The sequence below is a fragment of the Lissotriton vulgaris genome, chromosome 8 (assembly GCF_964263255.1).
Source record: "Lissotriton vulgaris chromosome 8, aLisVul1.2, whole genome shotgun sequence".
Classification (NCBI taxonomy): Eukaryota; Metazoa; Chordata; class Amphibia; order Caudata; family Salamandridae; genus Lissotriton; species Lissotriton vulgaris.
In genome coordinates, this window is record NC_141696.1 from 217,735,073 (window position 1) to 217,752,116 (window position 17,044).

Sequence of the window (17,044 nt, forward strand, 5' to 3'; positions counted from 1 at the left end):
GACATTGTTGGGGTATACATACTTATGCCCATGGCTCCACGTGGGGTATACAGGGCAGCTCCTGTAGCTTGTTCTCTCACTAAAATTGTTGGGATTTTGCACCAAAAAATAGCACCTGCTTGAGGCACGCACTAAGTAGGAAAAATCTTTAAATTTCTCCTAACTTTTCATACGTTGCTTTGTGCTGCACTGTGAAGCATACATCCAATGTGTGAAAAGTTTTAAAGTTTGTCTAGGTTCAGCATATTGTACTGGAAGGATAGCCAATATAAAACATGTGCTAGACATCACACACTTTGGGTTGAGGATGTAGCCTTACGGCTAGGGAGGTTGACCTCAAATCTGGGGAACCAGGTTCAAGTCTCGGCAATGACACTCAACATCTTGTGATTCTGGACAAATCACTTAATCTCTGGTGCCTTTCAAAAAATGAATGTATCCTTATGTAACACAACTTGTACTCGAGTAAAGTGCTCTGATACCTTCGGGTCAAGTTTGCGCTATATAAAACTCTGAAGAAAAAAAAAACACACAAACCTTTAGGCTAAGGTGTGTGCGCCTGCCGCCTGGTGCTGGCGCAATGCACCAGCATTGGGGACGGGAGCAGCATCACCACCTCACGGCTCAGTGAGGCTCTCCCCCTTTGCTCAACGTAGTGCAGCAACTTAGGTTGCTCTGCTGCATTACGTTATTTTTGAGTAAATCAGCCCTCATACGTTTTTAGCATTGTGCCCAACGGTGCTAGTTTTATCAACCTGAAGTAATGAAAGTCTGGAGGTCTCTAGGCGCATAGCTCACTGTCAATCATAGTAATGAAAACCTCTATCAGAACCACCTGGCAAGTCAATCATTGTGTTATTCCTCTGACTATTCACCTCCTGTGAAGTTCTTTTCCTACATCTCATCTATCAACTCCCTAAGAGTAGTAGGTTGTCAGAGAGTGATGTTTCATTGCTAAAACACATCCTAGACCGCTAAATATTTAATAGTGAGGATATGCAAAAAAATGCGTAATTGACATTGCGCTAGTGTGCATGTTCTGACCACAGTGCCTTATAAATGTGAGAGCCCAGTGTTATTGTGGCGTTTTATTCACCTGCTGTGGGCAGTGAGTGAGAAGTTGAATATCATTCTGCTTAAGCTAGACTCGAATGTGGCCCTTACCTACTTTAGGACTCGATTAGAGCTACATTTATGTCAGTGGTTGCAGGAGGTGGGCTCCAGCATTTATGTTTGGGGACTGAGACTTATTTATCAGACTTTGATCCTGAGCAAGAGGGAGAGTGGCAGTAAAGAGAGAAAGGAAGAAGATAGAAAAACAGTGACAGATAAAGAGACAGGAAGCGTTCGGTGGTGTAAGAAGAAAGCATGCAGTGGAGAAAAGACTGGTATTGTGCAGCCTCGGAAATTTGGCTATGATGATGGCGGGCTACTTAGAAACATATAGAGGCCCTTGTGCTTATATTTTCAGAAATTAAGCACTGAAGGGCCTATTTACAAGAATGTTGCGCAGTGGAGCGCAGCAAGTCTCCTTGCTGTGCTGTGTGACAGGAAAAGGATAGGAATGTGGCACATTTAAGGCAATAAAGCGCATTCCTACCTTTTCCCCTGAGTTGGCACACTTTTGGCAGCCTAGCGCCAACACAGGCACCCTTGCACCACGGTAAAAGGGTACCTGCATTGAATACAATATTTTTTTTTTTCCCAAGAAGGGGCGCCTTCCTGCATAATAACAATCGTGAGAGGCATATTCCTCTTTCTATGTGTGCTGCAGAATGCCCATGGGTGGGCCTGACAATCAGATTCAACAGAGACTGTGGCTGCTCCATTTCTTTGTGTTTTTAAGCGACTTGTGCTTGGGCGGGGTGGAGAAATGCAAAGCTCATTGGCACTTATTAGAGATGTTTCCCAGCTGATCCACTGGGCAGTAGGGTACTCATATACCTGACATAAGGTAAGAGACAGGATATCAGACTACAAGTGTGTCGCAAGCCACATGTCTATCGCAGATTCACCATGAAAAAAATACAACATTTGCCATGATGGTGTAATAGCTGTGTCTAATTGTTCCCTTCTACTCTGTAGAATAGCAATATTTGTGAGCAAGATATATTGCCTTGGTAAGAGCCTTCGGTTTACAGTAGCAGCAATTTCCTGGCAGTTAAAAGTCTGTTGTGACAGTCACTTGGGAGCCATTTGTATAACAATGGTCCATCAGGTATCTAATGGCAGTCAGATTAGCAGCATGATGAATACATTCTAGTATTGATTTCAGATAATACCATCACGGCATTCGTCGGAGTCCGCTACGGCTCACATCCTGTCACGTTCCAGCAGGTCCCAACCTTCTCTGCTGAGATAATGTACTCTTCTGTATTCTAACCAGGATCAGCGCAGATAGTAGTCAACAAAGGCAAGATTCATTAAACCGGTTGAGAATAATTGTGCGTCAGCAATGACTGAAACCTACGCGGCCGGGACAAAAGAATTAAAGAAATGTGAGAGTACCAGGGTTCAACATTTACTAAAAAACTGACTTCAAAATGATAGTTCAAGTGACAACAAAAAATCGCTGTTGTGTAAACATGTTGCAAATACAGAGTCCTTAAAGCAGGGCCGGTTCTAGGATTTGCGAGGCCCTGGGCTAAAAGGGTCCGTGCGAGGCCCCCTCTAATTTAGATAAGTGGCCCCTTGCAAGGAGACCATTCACAGACACTGTGGGGGCCCCATTCTCCAGCATTTTGGCGCCCCCACAGTTTTAACTTTTACTCCACAAGCATTTCTCACACCTTCAGTCCGATAGGTGTGAGAATTGATTGTGGTCTAAAAGTTAAAACTGTGGGGGCGCCAAAATGCTGGACAATGGGCCCCCCACAGTGTCTGTGAATGGTCTCCTTGCAATTGAGCGAGCGTCTCCGTCTCCCTCCCCTATGCCTCCTGACACCATGAGAGGCCCAGGGAAGGGGTCCCCTCCAATGGACCTTAATTGCAGGCGACACCTTTCTTTGTAATAGATCGCCAGGGAAACAACAGGACACATCACCAGTGCGTGGCCCCATGCTGGTGGGCTGAGTGCGAGGCCCTGTGCAGCCGCCCACGCTGCCCATGCCTAGCAGCGGCCCTGCCTTAAAGGTACAGCAAGTGGGCAGTGCATGAGATAGCGTCTTGCAGCGAAGTACAGGAATCATGTAGTACAAACTCTCAGCCAGTAGATGGCAGGTGAGAAGGATTGGTTGTGGACCTACAACCCCAGCCACCGTTTTAGGTATGGCTAGGGTCAGCTTTCTATTCAATCAAGACCTTATTGCAACAATACACAATGTACACAGAAAGGGGACCTGGAGCAGTACCCTTCAGGCATTGTTTATTTAATTATATTTGGTCTTCAACTTGTTCTTACTTCCTGACATATCAGCAGCTGACATATTTGCTTTTGGCATTGGCCTCATTTTAACTGATTATTGGTTGCGTTTTATGAACAAGAAATATGCGCCAGAAAAGCGTTTAGTTCTTTATAATGTTTATGAAATGCCCCAATTCTTCCCTTCTATAATCGGCGAAATCCAACCTGAACATCTTTATTACCTAATCAGTCATTCTGTATTACCAAGGGCGTTTTAAATAATTATACCAATTCATTGAGCATTTCGTGGTGTCTATTCTAATTACCAATTTTATGGCCATCCCATTCTGAATGCTTTGTGACAAAACTGAAATCCACTCCCATACCATGAGAAGGCCATCTGTCGAAATGTGTTTCTTTTATTTTTAGGTCTAATTCTTTTTTAAAGTACTGTAAAATCTTGGCAGCAATGGTGCAAGCATTTTCACAGCTACAGTCAAAAATATAATTGTAGTAGCTGGGCCACTCCCCATGCAACAAAACAAAAATGTTTTATGAGTTTGTTGGTATTTGATGCTCTCATTAGATGGGGATTTAAGCCTGCCTTCAGGAGCTGTCAATCATGAAGCCTGCACATCAAGATGCCAAATGTTAGAAACTTGAAAAATTGTAATTGATGTTTATAGGAAACAACGTTATTTTAAAATTAAATCTATAGTTGATTACAAATAGGTATGGCCCAGTGGTGGCTCGCAGAGGGAGTGCTGCGGGGAGGTGGAGCAAGGCGGGGCAGGCTTGGGGGGTTGTGGACTCCAACATACGGCGCAACAGAGTAAACTACAACTTGGCAATGCAGCGCATGCAAGGTAAATTGATTGATTTATTTACTTAGTGTACTCCGTTCCGCTGTATGTCGGAGTCCACTACCCCTCACTCAAGCCCTTCCCTGCCCTGCTCTCACCGCTCTCACCGCCCGCAGCACTCCCTATGCGAGTCGCCACTGGTATGTCCTACACAACTTCCTCCTTTTTCGTCGAGCTTCATTTGACCTGTTATATCTCTTCTGTCTCTCCGTCCATCACCACCCCCTTTTGTACCGCTTTGTTCGCCATAAGTTGGCAAGGTATGCTCAGACGTGAGTCCCTTGCTCACTTTGCCACTGGAATCAAGCAAGCCTGGCTGAAGACTGCCAGAAACCGGTCCTAGGAAGCTTGTTTCGGTCCAGGGAAGGCATGGCTTAGCAGTTCGGGCTGGACTGTTCCCATGAGGCACAGGGTCAGACTGATTTGCATATGGCCATGTCTGAACTGGGGTGGCAGAGTGGGCTAAAGAACGGTGATGGATTATATCCCGGTCTGTTGACTGGGTGTGAGTGTTTGATTGGTTCAGATGCTCTGTCCATCACCACCCCCTTTTGTACCGAAACATAAAGCACAGCACCCATGTTGCAAACATGAACGAGGGCGCCGTGCTGAAACATAAAGCACAGTAGTCGTCAATATCAAAATTATGCACATGGTGGCCCACATGAAAGCAGGAACCATGCTATAACATAAAGCGCGGCGTCCGTGTACAAAAAAGTTATGCATGTGGCGTCCCATGAAGTGGGTGCCATGGTGAATGATTAGCAGGAAATAAAACAAGTAGCCCCTAAAGGAACACCTACAGTGTAAGTAACCTGTAGTTGGTCAGTGCTCCTCGGCATAAATGAGAAATGATGCATCGGGAGCACCAGTCACTAAGGATCCAGGAAAAAAGAGCAACCGAGGAGTGAACCAATGTCAAACAGCAGGCAGAATTCCACTCCATGCAGTGAATACAGGAGGTCTTCCAGACAGCGTATGAGCGATGCCTAGGCTCCTCCTAAAATGGCTGAAAAAGTACTGCAATTTATATTTTTCATACATAGGTGGTTCCCCTTATGTGAATACTCGGAAAGCTTTAAATCTAAGACAGGGGTATATATAGTTCTCCACTTTTGTATTTATCACTTTCTTTTTGTGTCGGGTCCATGAGTGGACGTAATACAGCAATATTGCATAGGCAATAATAAACAACTTCTGGTTAGCTATGACCCTTTGTAGTTTCTGGTCTCTCTCTAACCCAGACATATTCTTGATGCCCACTTCCCACCAAGTACCAGTTCTGCTGCAGGTATTAGGGTACCAAGGAACCGAATCTTCAACAAAATTAAAATGGAACAAAATGCACCAGGGGCACATCTCTGACAGCATCTTTGCTAATTCTCAAACATGTAATGTACAAAATGTACACATTCATATTCATTCGTATGCGTGCAAAAGCCACTCATTTTGCTAATGGCATACACAGGGATTTTGCATATGAGCAAACTGCTCATAAGCAAGAAAGCCATATTGCAAAATACTGGTCTGGATTTGAAATGTTTTTTCCAAGCTGCACTAGTGCACTGTCTCACAAATTATTTGTAAACACACACATTTTCATTTGTATACGTGCAAAAGTCATTCATTTTGCTAATGGCACTCACAGGTATTTTGTGCTCGGTTATAAGCAAGAAAGCCATCTGGCAAAATACTGGTCTGGATTTAGAAACGCTAGTGCACTGTCTCACAAATTATTTGTAAACACTCCAAAGGTGCTGTATTTTTGTAAGTGCCTTGGCCACATGCATCTTCCCACAATGCAGAGGCAGTGCTCTGCAGCAAGCCAGGCAGAAGGGCTGGCACAGATCCCAGGACATCCCTCATTCAGAGAGGGACACAATGATATCCGCACCTAGGGTACGTCCTCTTTCCCAATGGCACTTCTGAAGGGGCGTCCTCAGTGTGTCTAAAGTAATGACTTCTCAGTGGCAAAGATTTGAAAACCAGGGGAGGTCTACATGGGAAGTCTACAAAAGGTCCTTCGATGTTTCCTTCTGTAGTGTAAATATAATGGGTTGCATTTTAGTATGTTTCAGGAGGAGCTGACAAAAAAGAGTTCCTATTATTTTCCTTAACTTAGCACTCTGAACAGGCTCTGGGGGGAGGGGGACTTAAAAGTGAGCTTGAGAACTCCTTACGGTTCTTTATTTTTAGATGGTACACAAAACAATAAAGCCTGATTTGTTTTCAGGGCCGGACTGGGGACGAAAACCGGCCCTGGCAAAGTGCTCGGCCGCGCGTCCCCCCCCCCCCCTATGGGGGGGGGGCTGGGGGGGAGAGGGGCTGTTGGGGGTGCGACCGAACTCTTTGGCCGTTTTTGTTACAGGGCCGATTTTGCAACTATGCTGCAAAAACGGTCCTGTAACAAAAACGGCCCTCAGGGGCCCAAAACTGGTCCCTACCCTTGTGGCGCACCGGGGGATTGCCCGGTGCCCACAACGGCCAGTCCGGCCCTGGTAGATTTCCATTTTATCCTGGAATATCACAGAGGTACTCCATTTTAACGGGCTGTAACACATGACTACTCGCTACATGTGTCAACAAGCATTGATATAGCCAATAGGTCTCGCCTTTGGGACCTTATAAGTGTTTAGCCATGTAACACTTGATGTTGTTGCACCAAGGATATTGTGCTGGACAAGTAAACACTTATAAGGTCCCAAAGGCGAGACCTATTGGCTATGCCAATGCTTTTTTCAGATGGCATAGGTGCATGGCACAGCCTGGCACAACACATAGGTTTCTGAAAGTTGTTTGTGCTACTAGGGGCCATAAGCTAAACTTGAATCGATACATATCAGAATGTCTTCTATTCCTCTGCTCACCTTCAACAAAAAATGTGCACTGTTTCTGGAACAAAAAGCATGTTTTAGATTTGACAAAAATGAGTCCCTTTTTGACAAAATATTAGGTAGCTTAAAAAGATTACTTAAAATAGACATTGAGTATTGCCTGGACCTCAAACACAGTCACTTCTAAGTGTATACTTTGATGTCTTCAGGTATGAATATGGATCAAGAAAGTAAGAATTTTGGCAGCACTCAACTCGTAGAAACTCTAGGGTTATTGGCAGTGCACTTCCAAAAATGTTATTTCCTTCGGATAGGTAATTAGCCCGCAGTATTTATAGCACTGTCCAGTGACGGTGTGTGAAAGGGAGGGGTCGGTGGGCTGCTCTGTGAGAGCTGAACATGATGGAAGGGCTTATTCCATCATGGTGCCGACAGCTGTAGGAGCACATTATATTTTACAGCCACTCAAGAAAGAGAAGGGAGAAAGATCAACAAAAAGAAACTGGGAAGAAAGACCTGCAAGAGGAGAAGAAAGAACAGAACAAGTGGAAAGAGAGAATGATACAGAAGAGGGCAAAACTGAAAACAGCGATAGAGATGAGTACATAAACGAGGAAAAAGTAGTACAAGCATTTAGGAAGAAGCACAAGAAAACTGCACGGATGATAGAAAGATGTAAAAGAGAGGCGGCAATCATCTTTGTAAAAGGAACTAGATAACCAGATGAAAGAGGGAAAGAGTGAAGTCTGGAAAAGAGTGACATAGAAGCGGGGTAGGCCAAAGACAAAAAGAAACACCGGCTAGAAGAGTGAATAACTTGAGTAAGATAGACAAGAAACAGCAATAAAGAGGTGGAGCAAGGAGTACATTGTAGAGGAAGACAGCATATCACAACGAATTAAACAGGTCAGTGACTCAGGAGGGCTCGCGGGGGAATTGTGTGTGTGTCGGATGAAGGCCTGACTGCTAATTAAAGGGTGCAATAATGTTGGAATGAAATAAATTATGTAACACTGGAAACAGCTGCTCGTGGGGTACGGAGCCTCGGAGCAGAAGGTACAAACGAGGGAATGAGAGCGGGAGGGAGAGAGGAAAAGGAGGCGAGGTGAGGGAGGGTGTCAAGGAGTGGGAGGGTAGGAAGCACATGCTTTCTGTGTGCCTGCGAGCGATGCGCTGAGCACATGAGGAGAGAGGTGGTCTAGAAACGGACAGGTCGGAGCGAGTGGGTGCACAGCTGCAAAAGTGAAAGCAGTTGCAGCGTCCACACGCTTAATGACCCGTGAAAGACAGATGGTGGCTGTGTGCGTGCACGCTCGTGTGAACACAAGCGCTAGGCCTGCCAAAGCGTGGGGTAGCACTTTGAAAACCCACCTACTAAATGTCTCGCAGAGCAGCGCATGCGCTGGCTCAGCAAGACCTAAAAAATTTAACTTACATAATAGAGTGTTAAAAACAGAACTCCAGTTCGCACACTTCCAATGTGTGCAGGGCTCTAAGTAATGTGTTCAGGAGTGACAAGCAAAAATAAGTAAAAAGGCATCTTAAAATCTAAAACATGTTAATGTATAAGAGAAATGAAACATATCCGTTCTGTGTTTAATGACTTATGTCCTACCTGAGGATGTATTCTTTCTAGGACACTTATGCACCATACAGCCTTGAACTAACACATTTTTAAAAGCTGTCCTCTACAAATCTCTGAATGAATGAGAAGCGAGGTCAAGCAGTATGGGAATGGATAATTCATACTTATCTGCTGATCATTAATGTCTGTCTCAAATTGGTAAGGCCTAAAACACATTGCTTATATGCAAAAAATATATCCATATGAAAAAAAAGCACTATTGCATAGTGAGGATAACTCATGAACACCCAAGGGCCGACTCTTGCATATGTGCTGGCGTTCTTCGTGTTGTTTACAACTGGTCATGCTGCCAACTCATCCTTTCTAGTACTGATTGGTGTAGAGGGTACCAAATGAGCTCACAGCTTTTATTCTCTTCACAGCATTCCACATTTCGTTTCCTTTGAAAGTTGTGGCTGCATGTTTGATTTCTTTTTTCAGTTTCACAAGTGGAAAACATTTAACATTGGTATTCGCCTCAGTTCCATTACCTACATTTAACAATACATTTTTGGGGATACGTCTGTAACAGCAATAGTAGTTAGTACTAGTAGTTGTTGTAGTAGTCGTAGCAGGAGCGATCCGTGCAGGCAAGAGTGGTGGGGCCGGCTGGGGGGGAGGGGAATTTGACAAACGACGCTGAGGGAAAATTACTTATTTATTTAATTCCCCCCCATCGACATCTGTCGAATCCCCACCCCCACTCGGCCTCACTGGCATGGGCCGCTCCTGCATACAAGTAGTAGTTGTAGGGGCATTAATAGATATTGTTGTAGAAGTAGGAGTAGTAGTTGTAATAATACAATAGGAGTAGGAGATGTAGGAACAGTAGTAGTTCTTGTTGTTGAAATTGAAGTAGGAGCATTAGTAGTTCTTGTAGTAAAAGTAGGAGTAGTAGTAATACAAGGAGGAGAAGTAGCTGTAGGAGCAGTAGTATTTCGTGTTGTAGAAACAGAAGTAGGAGTAGTAGTTGTGGGAAAAGGAGTAGTTGTAGTAGCTATTGTTGTAATAGTATTTATAACAATACGAGGATGTTCTCAGAAAAGCCTATGGTTCATTCCAAACCAGTTACTCCAATTCCACTAAAATGGATACTACATCTCTTGGCATCCTATCCATTATGTATTCCTTGTATAGGGATAGAATGATTCATACATTGGATGTGAGGACAGCTTTATATTTTTATTTTAACTGAAGTAAGCCTGATAAGATATACAATACCCGTTTAGACTTGTATATTGTACAGTGCACTAGACTAAAAAAGCAAATACATTTGAAAAATCACCCTATACTGAAGGATCTCTTCATATTGGCTATTAATTTCTGAGCACAAGAATAATCACAAGAAGTTGTTGGGCAATACTTAAAAGTAAATACATTTTGCTGTTTTATATGTTTTCCAGTAACTAGCCGTAGGTCAGTTCTCTTTGAAGACTATTCCAGGCTTCCCTAGCACAAACTGAGAATCAGTGTGCTCCTTGAGGCCTTAGTCAATCATGTTCCTTACACAAGCCAAATTCGCTCAGATATTTGAGAATGTAGCATAGTAGATTAGAGCGAATCCTTGTGCAGCTATATTCTGCAGTACTATCAATGCAGTTGAAGGGACCATGGAGTTCCTTCTAAATAAATCCCTGTTAAACAACTAGCTAATGCACCTCTGTCTTGCAAAAGAAATGCACTTGTCTCATTCGAGCCCCACAGTCAGCTGTACGCAGTATTTAATGGTCAACTTCATAAGCAAGATGACCTAAATAAAGTACTTTACCATGATCAAAAAATGAGGTGAATGAGGCCTAGGCAACCCATGGCCTATTGCCAATTAAAAAAACTTTTTAAATTGGCAATAGGCAGGCTTGTCAAACTTTTTTATTCGGAAATAGTCTGTGGTAACTTTGATGTGGATTTGGGTATCATCATCAAACGGTTGCTTGCTCACATTAGATCTGCTCAATTACTGACATTTGCTGAAAAGATAGATATTGAAAAGTATTACAGATGGCTGATAAACTACACATTCATCAATATTCCATTAAAAAGGTATATTGTCTTTTAGCAAGGCAATCATGACCAGCTAATGTGCCTGACACCATCAAAGCTGTTCAAACTGGAGGCTGTAACACAAATGTCAGATGCAACACACAGGTTTAGAAGAAGAAGATGAGCTATGTGTACCTCGCCCACACACTCAAATATATTCTACAGTCTTCTCAGTGCCGAGTCAGTCAAAATATTTAGACAGAACACTGACTATATAAGTGGGAAACAGTGTTAATCAATTTTGCCTAGAACCTGGAGACTAATTGTGGTTTATTAATTACCAGATGCAGAAGGCCCTGTGTAAAATCTGTCTGTTGTGGTGTCAATAATAGCCATAGAAGATAAAATGGACTCATGAAAAAGTCTGGAAAGGGGTTGTGGGCAATGAGTTAGAGCAATGTTGGGAAATAAAGTGTAGTTTACATGCCTCAGACTGGACTAGTGCAATCCATCTTTTATACTTACTAAAGAGGGGAGAATCAAGCATTTTTTACAAAATTGTTCTGCAATTCTCAACTTCATAACTGGGTTAAATTGTATTAATATTACCCTTCGTTAAGTTTAATGCAACAAAGCAAACAGTGCTCAATAACCACAGATGAGTAGCAGGTTCATATGGCAGAGATGGATAATATAATGACTCACTTGTCAATAGGTTTTGAAGAATACAGTCATATAAATCCATTCAGAAGGGTTGGATGGCCATCTGCTTGCGTGTGATTAGAGAGTTTGTTCGATATGAATTTGCCCTGCAGTTACCACTGAGAAAACCATAAACATTTGTGTGTTTATTTATATATTTATTTTTCAGGTCAACATGAGATTTTTTGTTTATGAGCAAAGCAGTAAAATAGTAGCACATATGTCAATAGCAGATTGGGAAGATAAACATGTGGGATGATAGGGTAGGTAGTTGGTTAAATGGAAAGGATAGCAAGATAATAAACACATGGGGCCTCATTTATGAGCCCTTGCGTCACTTTTACGCCGCCGGTGCGTCACTTTTTGTGACGCACCAGTGGCGTAAAAAATGTGCCTTGATGCACCATATTTAAAAAAGTGACGCATCTATGTAGATGTGTCACTTTGTAAACTCCTGCGCTACATTATACCTGCGCCAGGTATAATGTATGCAGGGGGGACGTTTTTACGCAAGAAAGGGTCATAGAAGTGACGCAGTGAAATCTATAATTTTCACTGCCCCACTTCTAGGACGCAAATGCGTCAATTTCTTGAGCCTGCCTCACAGCAGGCGTAAGACTGACGCAGGCCCTTTCACATGTGGCTTGCCTCATGTGAAAGGACACATTGCTGGAGTTGCGTCACTTTTGTGACACACTCCAGCAATGCGTCACTTTTGCGCCATACAGATACGTCAGAAATACTGACGTATCTGTAACTCCTTGCGCAATGATGCGTCATACTGTAAATATGTCGCATCATTGGTGTCTCAAGGAGGGCGCAATGAAAAGTGACGCATCGCTGTTTTCACTCAGCGATGCGTCACTTTTCATAAATGAGGGCCATGGATTTTGTTGACTTTTTTGGTTGGAGTTTAAGCAAGTGGACCTGAGATGAGGTGGACTGTGAAAATGCACTTCCAAAAGTTGAGCTTTCACTGAGGACAGGCAAATGAAATCCCTTGCCGCAACCCTTCAGCAGCAGAAGGATACCCCCAAAGCTAAATGAATAAGATGGAGCCACCTAGCTGAAAATAAGAGTAGGATGCAATATCTGTAATATATCATCACAAGCTGAATTACATGCTGATCTGCTATGGTAAACCCGGCCCATGTGGAAAGCCATGAAGGTGGCAACATTATAATAGGATACACTATACAAAGGCTGATAACATAACCTAACAAGGGAACGTAATAAAGCATATCATAGCACAATATGACACTGACACAGATTTCTAATAATTTTGAGGGACAACATAATATTACGTGTGGTGACACCTATTACTCATGAGAACATAATTCAGTTTCATAGTTTCCTTAATGTTCATCATTCAAGGGTCAATTTGTCTAGTGCCTTTTTAATGTTCTTGTTATCATTCAAGAAGGATTATTCTACAGTATTTTGTTTAGTCAAGTAGTAATTTATGGAAAGTGAGTCATTCAACCAGCTCTTTTTTTTCTAAAAAAGGGAAAACACTCTTGTCTTGCTGTTTTGGTTAATTGATTGTACTGTGGAGTCAGGTCTGAAATTGCAACTTGGCATTCATCTTCACAAACAGACTCATCAATTTGGAAGCAGTGGCATCTGTCGAGCAATACTCTGGTGCATAACGAATTCGAAAGTGGGTACCTGTCCTCAAATAACTCCTCATGACACCTGTTGACTTCCAATACGGTTACTATGATTGTGTGGAGACTTTGAGTTCAGTGAGCATGACACTGTGTTCAACATCATTTGATTACTAATGCGAGACTTTGGTGAAATAACATGTATTGTGTGAGTTTCATTTACTAACTTTAAGATTTCCTTCCTTTCCCACAAGCTTCCATAGTGACTGTCATACATCTTGTCAACAATATTGTTGACAATATAGAAAATGAAGGTATTTACTTTTTTCTGCAATATTGTCACTTTTTTTTCAGAGTAATCCTATTTTACAGTAGCTTCATTTGATTTTCTCAAGGCATGACTTTATAAATTAAAATAAGCAAGATACCCTTGATATGTAGCATAGCTGTGGGTACATGGCCTAAATACAGCTTTTATAGTTGCTGTGTAATAATATTAATAAAGGCTTGCATGATGAGTTATTATTTGGATTGTTATTTTGAAAGTACAATAATTTTTCACTAAGCAACATAAACAGGTATTCTTTCCTAAGAAGCATGCGAGCTTATTGCTTTGTATAGTGACACATTTTGTCTCCTATAAATGGACAACCTTTTATTTTTTACTTTAAACCGAACAGTGTCTGTAATGGATCAAGGACAGAACTACAACAAAGGTGACTCTTAGAACCCGTGCCCGGCCTGCTGCATTGCGTGTTTGAACTGTGTGTTGATGGGCACTTCCCTCGATCTTTGTTTCCACACCTTGCATGTGTGCAATGTGTTTTGTTTGTTGTCAGCTTTGGAAAAAAATGCTCTTTTCATGGCCGGCCTGTTTTCACGGTACATGCAAATGTCCCACTCACATTGAATTGTGCACGTTTTTGTATTCTTCATTGAACATTAACAAGTGTCAGATTTACTCAATATAACCAGCTTTGTATTGCAGCTTAACAGTAAATCTATGAAAATCATGCACAGACACACATACACGCACACACATATATATAAATATATATATATATATATATATATATATATCCACCGAATCGGCTCTCAATTGCAGACCCCTGGCGCTCTCGTCTCCGGTGCCGTACTCCTCAGCAGAGCCACGCTTCTGTTTATTTCACACACCTCCTTGAAACAGGAATTGAGTACGCACTCACAAAGTTCTTCGTTTCCCAAAGTTTTTTTCGCAGTAATATCCAGCATACAAGCAATTAATTCCGACGTGTTTCGCTACAAACGTGTAGCTTGCTCACGGTTAATTAACCGTGAGCAAGCTACACGTTTGTAGCGAAACGCGTTGGAATTAATTGCTTGTATGCTGGATATTACTGCGAAAAAAACTTTGGGAAACGAAGAACTTTGTGAGTGCGTACTCAATTCCTGTTTCAAGGAGGTGTGTGAAATATATATATATATATATACATATGTACATATATATATATATAGCATCCAGACTCCCTCTTGCTCAAGAAAGAGAGTGACACAGCTCCGGGGGAATAAACACAGATTTATTGATTTTCTTGCGCTGGCAGTAATGTCCCTGAAACGCTGGGCAGACGCGTTTCAGCAATCCATTGGCCTCATCAGTGACCGTCTCAGCTGCCTTCTCGCTGTTTACGGGGGTCCGTTATGGCGATGTTTTAACCTGTGACCACTCTTGATCATGTGATCACTGGCCCCAACTTTTGCCTCACAGGTGTGAGACATCTTGCGCTCTTCTACAGTCCCGCTGCATGCTGGGCGTTGAAGTCCTTCGTCAGAGCCCATACAGTGAAGGGATTTCTATATATATATATATATATATATATGTAAATATATATATATATATATATATATATATATATATATATATATATATATATATATATATATATATATATATATATATATATATATATATATATCCTCCACTAGTGCCGGTACACGAGTTGGGCTGTCAGTGGGCGGTCCTGCGTAGCCACCAGCCGGCTAACGTATTCAATCCAAAAATCTCCTCAATCATGAAGAACACAGGACACCCAGAGCTTCTTTAAAATGGCTGTCAACACAAATCTGACGAGCGTGATCAAGCCTTAAGTGGCGAAACGCGTCGTGGAGACTTTTTCATCTGCCAGAATAAATACCTTAACAGAAGCTCTGGGTGTCCTGTGTTCTTCATGATTGAGGAGATTTTTGGATTGAATATATATATATATATATATATATATATATATATATATATATATATATATATATATATATATATATATATATATATATATATATATATATATATATATATATATATATTCTGGTTAATATGAAGCACCCTTGAATGTACAGCAATAGAATTTAGCACTCGTTGATGACATATGAACTGATGAAATGTTCAAAATTCTGGAGGAATTGGCAAGTATAACCCAATGTCTTCTAACTTAACGTTTATTTGTAAACCACATGTTCCCCCTAGAAGGGTATCCTGGCACTAAAACAGTAGATGCTTATTGTTTCTAACTCAATGGTACACATTATATTGACTTCAGCAAGATGAAAGTTGGGTGGTCCCAGCAGGATTCAAACCCATGCCGCAGGTCACAGATCCCTGGAGTGGATGCTTTGGTCCAGTGAGCCCCCACACTCTTCTATTACTTACTGCTCTGCAAAAGTAGATAAACAGAGCAGCCTTTCCACATGCACTACTGAGATATCTGAAAGTGCAAATCGCTTGGATATTTTTGCTTCAAATGTTTGCTTGCTATGTTATGCCCTAATAACTTTTCCTTGTTATATTTTGGAAGCATGACTGATAAAAACAAGCATGCTGAACATTGTTTGCTTTGCATGCTCAACCATTTTTATTAATATTGTGAATCTATAACATTGTTTTGAGCAGCTGCACTCTACTGGATTTCCCAATTGCTTTGATTCAAGAAAAATTATGTTTATATTTCTCTTTTATCAGCGTATCATTGGGACACCTCTGACTGGATGCCAAATGCTCGCTTGTCTGACATTGAGGAGGCGCCCAACTTTGAGACAGGAGATGCTTCCTCTGCCCACCGTGGGAGTTCAAGGGAGCTAGAGACAGATTACTACCTGGGCGGCTTTGACATTGACAGCGACTACCCACCACCTCAGGATGAAGAGTTTCTGAACCATGACCAGTTGCCACCCCCTCTTCCTGAGGACTACCAGGATCACTATGACACTCTCCCCACATCACAACCCATATCTGTGGCCAGCACTCTAAGTCCAGACTGCAGGCGACGGCCACAGTTCCATCCAAGCCAGTACCTTCCCCCGCACCAACTCCCCATTGAGACTGATCCAGCCGGGTCTCAGACTGGACACACATTTAGTACATTTGGTGGTGGATCGAGTCACAAAATGGACACTGTCGCTGCTGATAACATGTCCTTAACCTTGCACAATTCTATGGACACCTCATCATCCGATGTTTCAGCAATTGGTGGTTTTGATGATTCTGAAGTAGCCATAAGTGACTTTGAGAGCGTAGAAGAGCTTAATCTGGATCAAATTCACATTCCTTTTGTGGAAACACAACATCAGACACAAGTGTAAAGAAGACTTTGGGGATTTTAGGGATGGGATGTCCATGTGTTAATCAAGGTACATAATGAAGCTTGAACTGTTTAAGCAGGTCTCTGTTGCATATTATTTTGATGAAAGATAGGTGCTGGCACTAAAAAGGACACTTGCTTAAAATATATGCCACTAATGTATTGCTGAAAGTTAGTTGACAATCCTTTTAATATCTTCCTTGTATTTATTTGAAAGAGTTTCATTCAATTTCTGCAGCAGCAACCATTTAATCTATAAATATTTGTAGTAGATATGAAAGATTTAATTCACTATTCACTTCCTTTCCGCCAATGTGCTATTAAGGATGTTACTGTGTCGTGTCACGGTGGTATTTACCTAGAGGCATGAAATAATACAACCCAAAAGAGTTGTAAACACCTTAAAGAGACAGTCAAAGCCAGAACATTACAGTTGTTCAGTCTTTATGGATGTACATTCAGAACCAAGATATTGTACTAGAT

General features: G+C 41.9%; 1 protein-coding gene across 1 annotated transcript in view; it reads left to right on the forward strand.

The window, feature by feature from the left end:
* Positions 1–16,702, forward strand: part of FAT3 (FAT atypical cadherin 3) — a 764,758-nt gene extending 748,056 nt beyond the window's left edge. The window contains exons 27-29 of the mRNA XM_086933989.1: positions 13,208–13,267; positions 13,634–13,669; positions 15,943–16,702. Of these exons, the coding sequence (XP_086790115.1) occupies positions 13,208–13,267; positions 13,634–13,669; positions 15,943–16,562 (716 nt within the window). The 3' untranslated portion in view covers positions 16,563–16,702. The remainder of the gene's footprint in view (positions 1–13,207; positions 13,268–13,633; positions 13,670–15,942) is intronic.
* Positions 16,703–17,044: the final 342 nt, after the last annotated feature.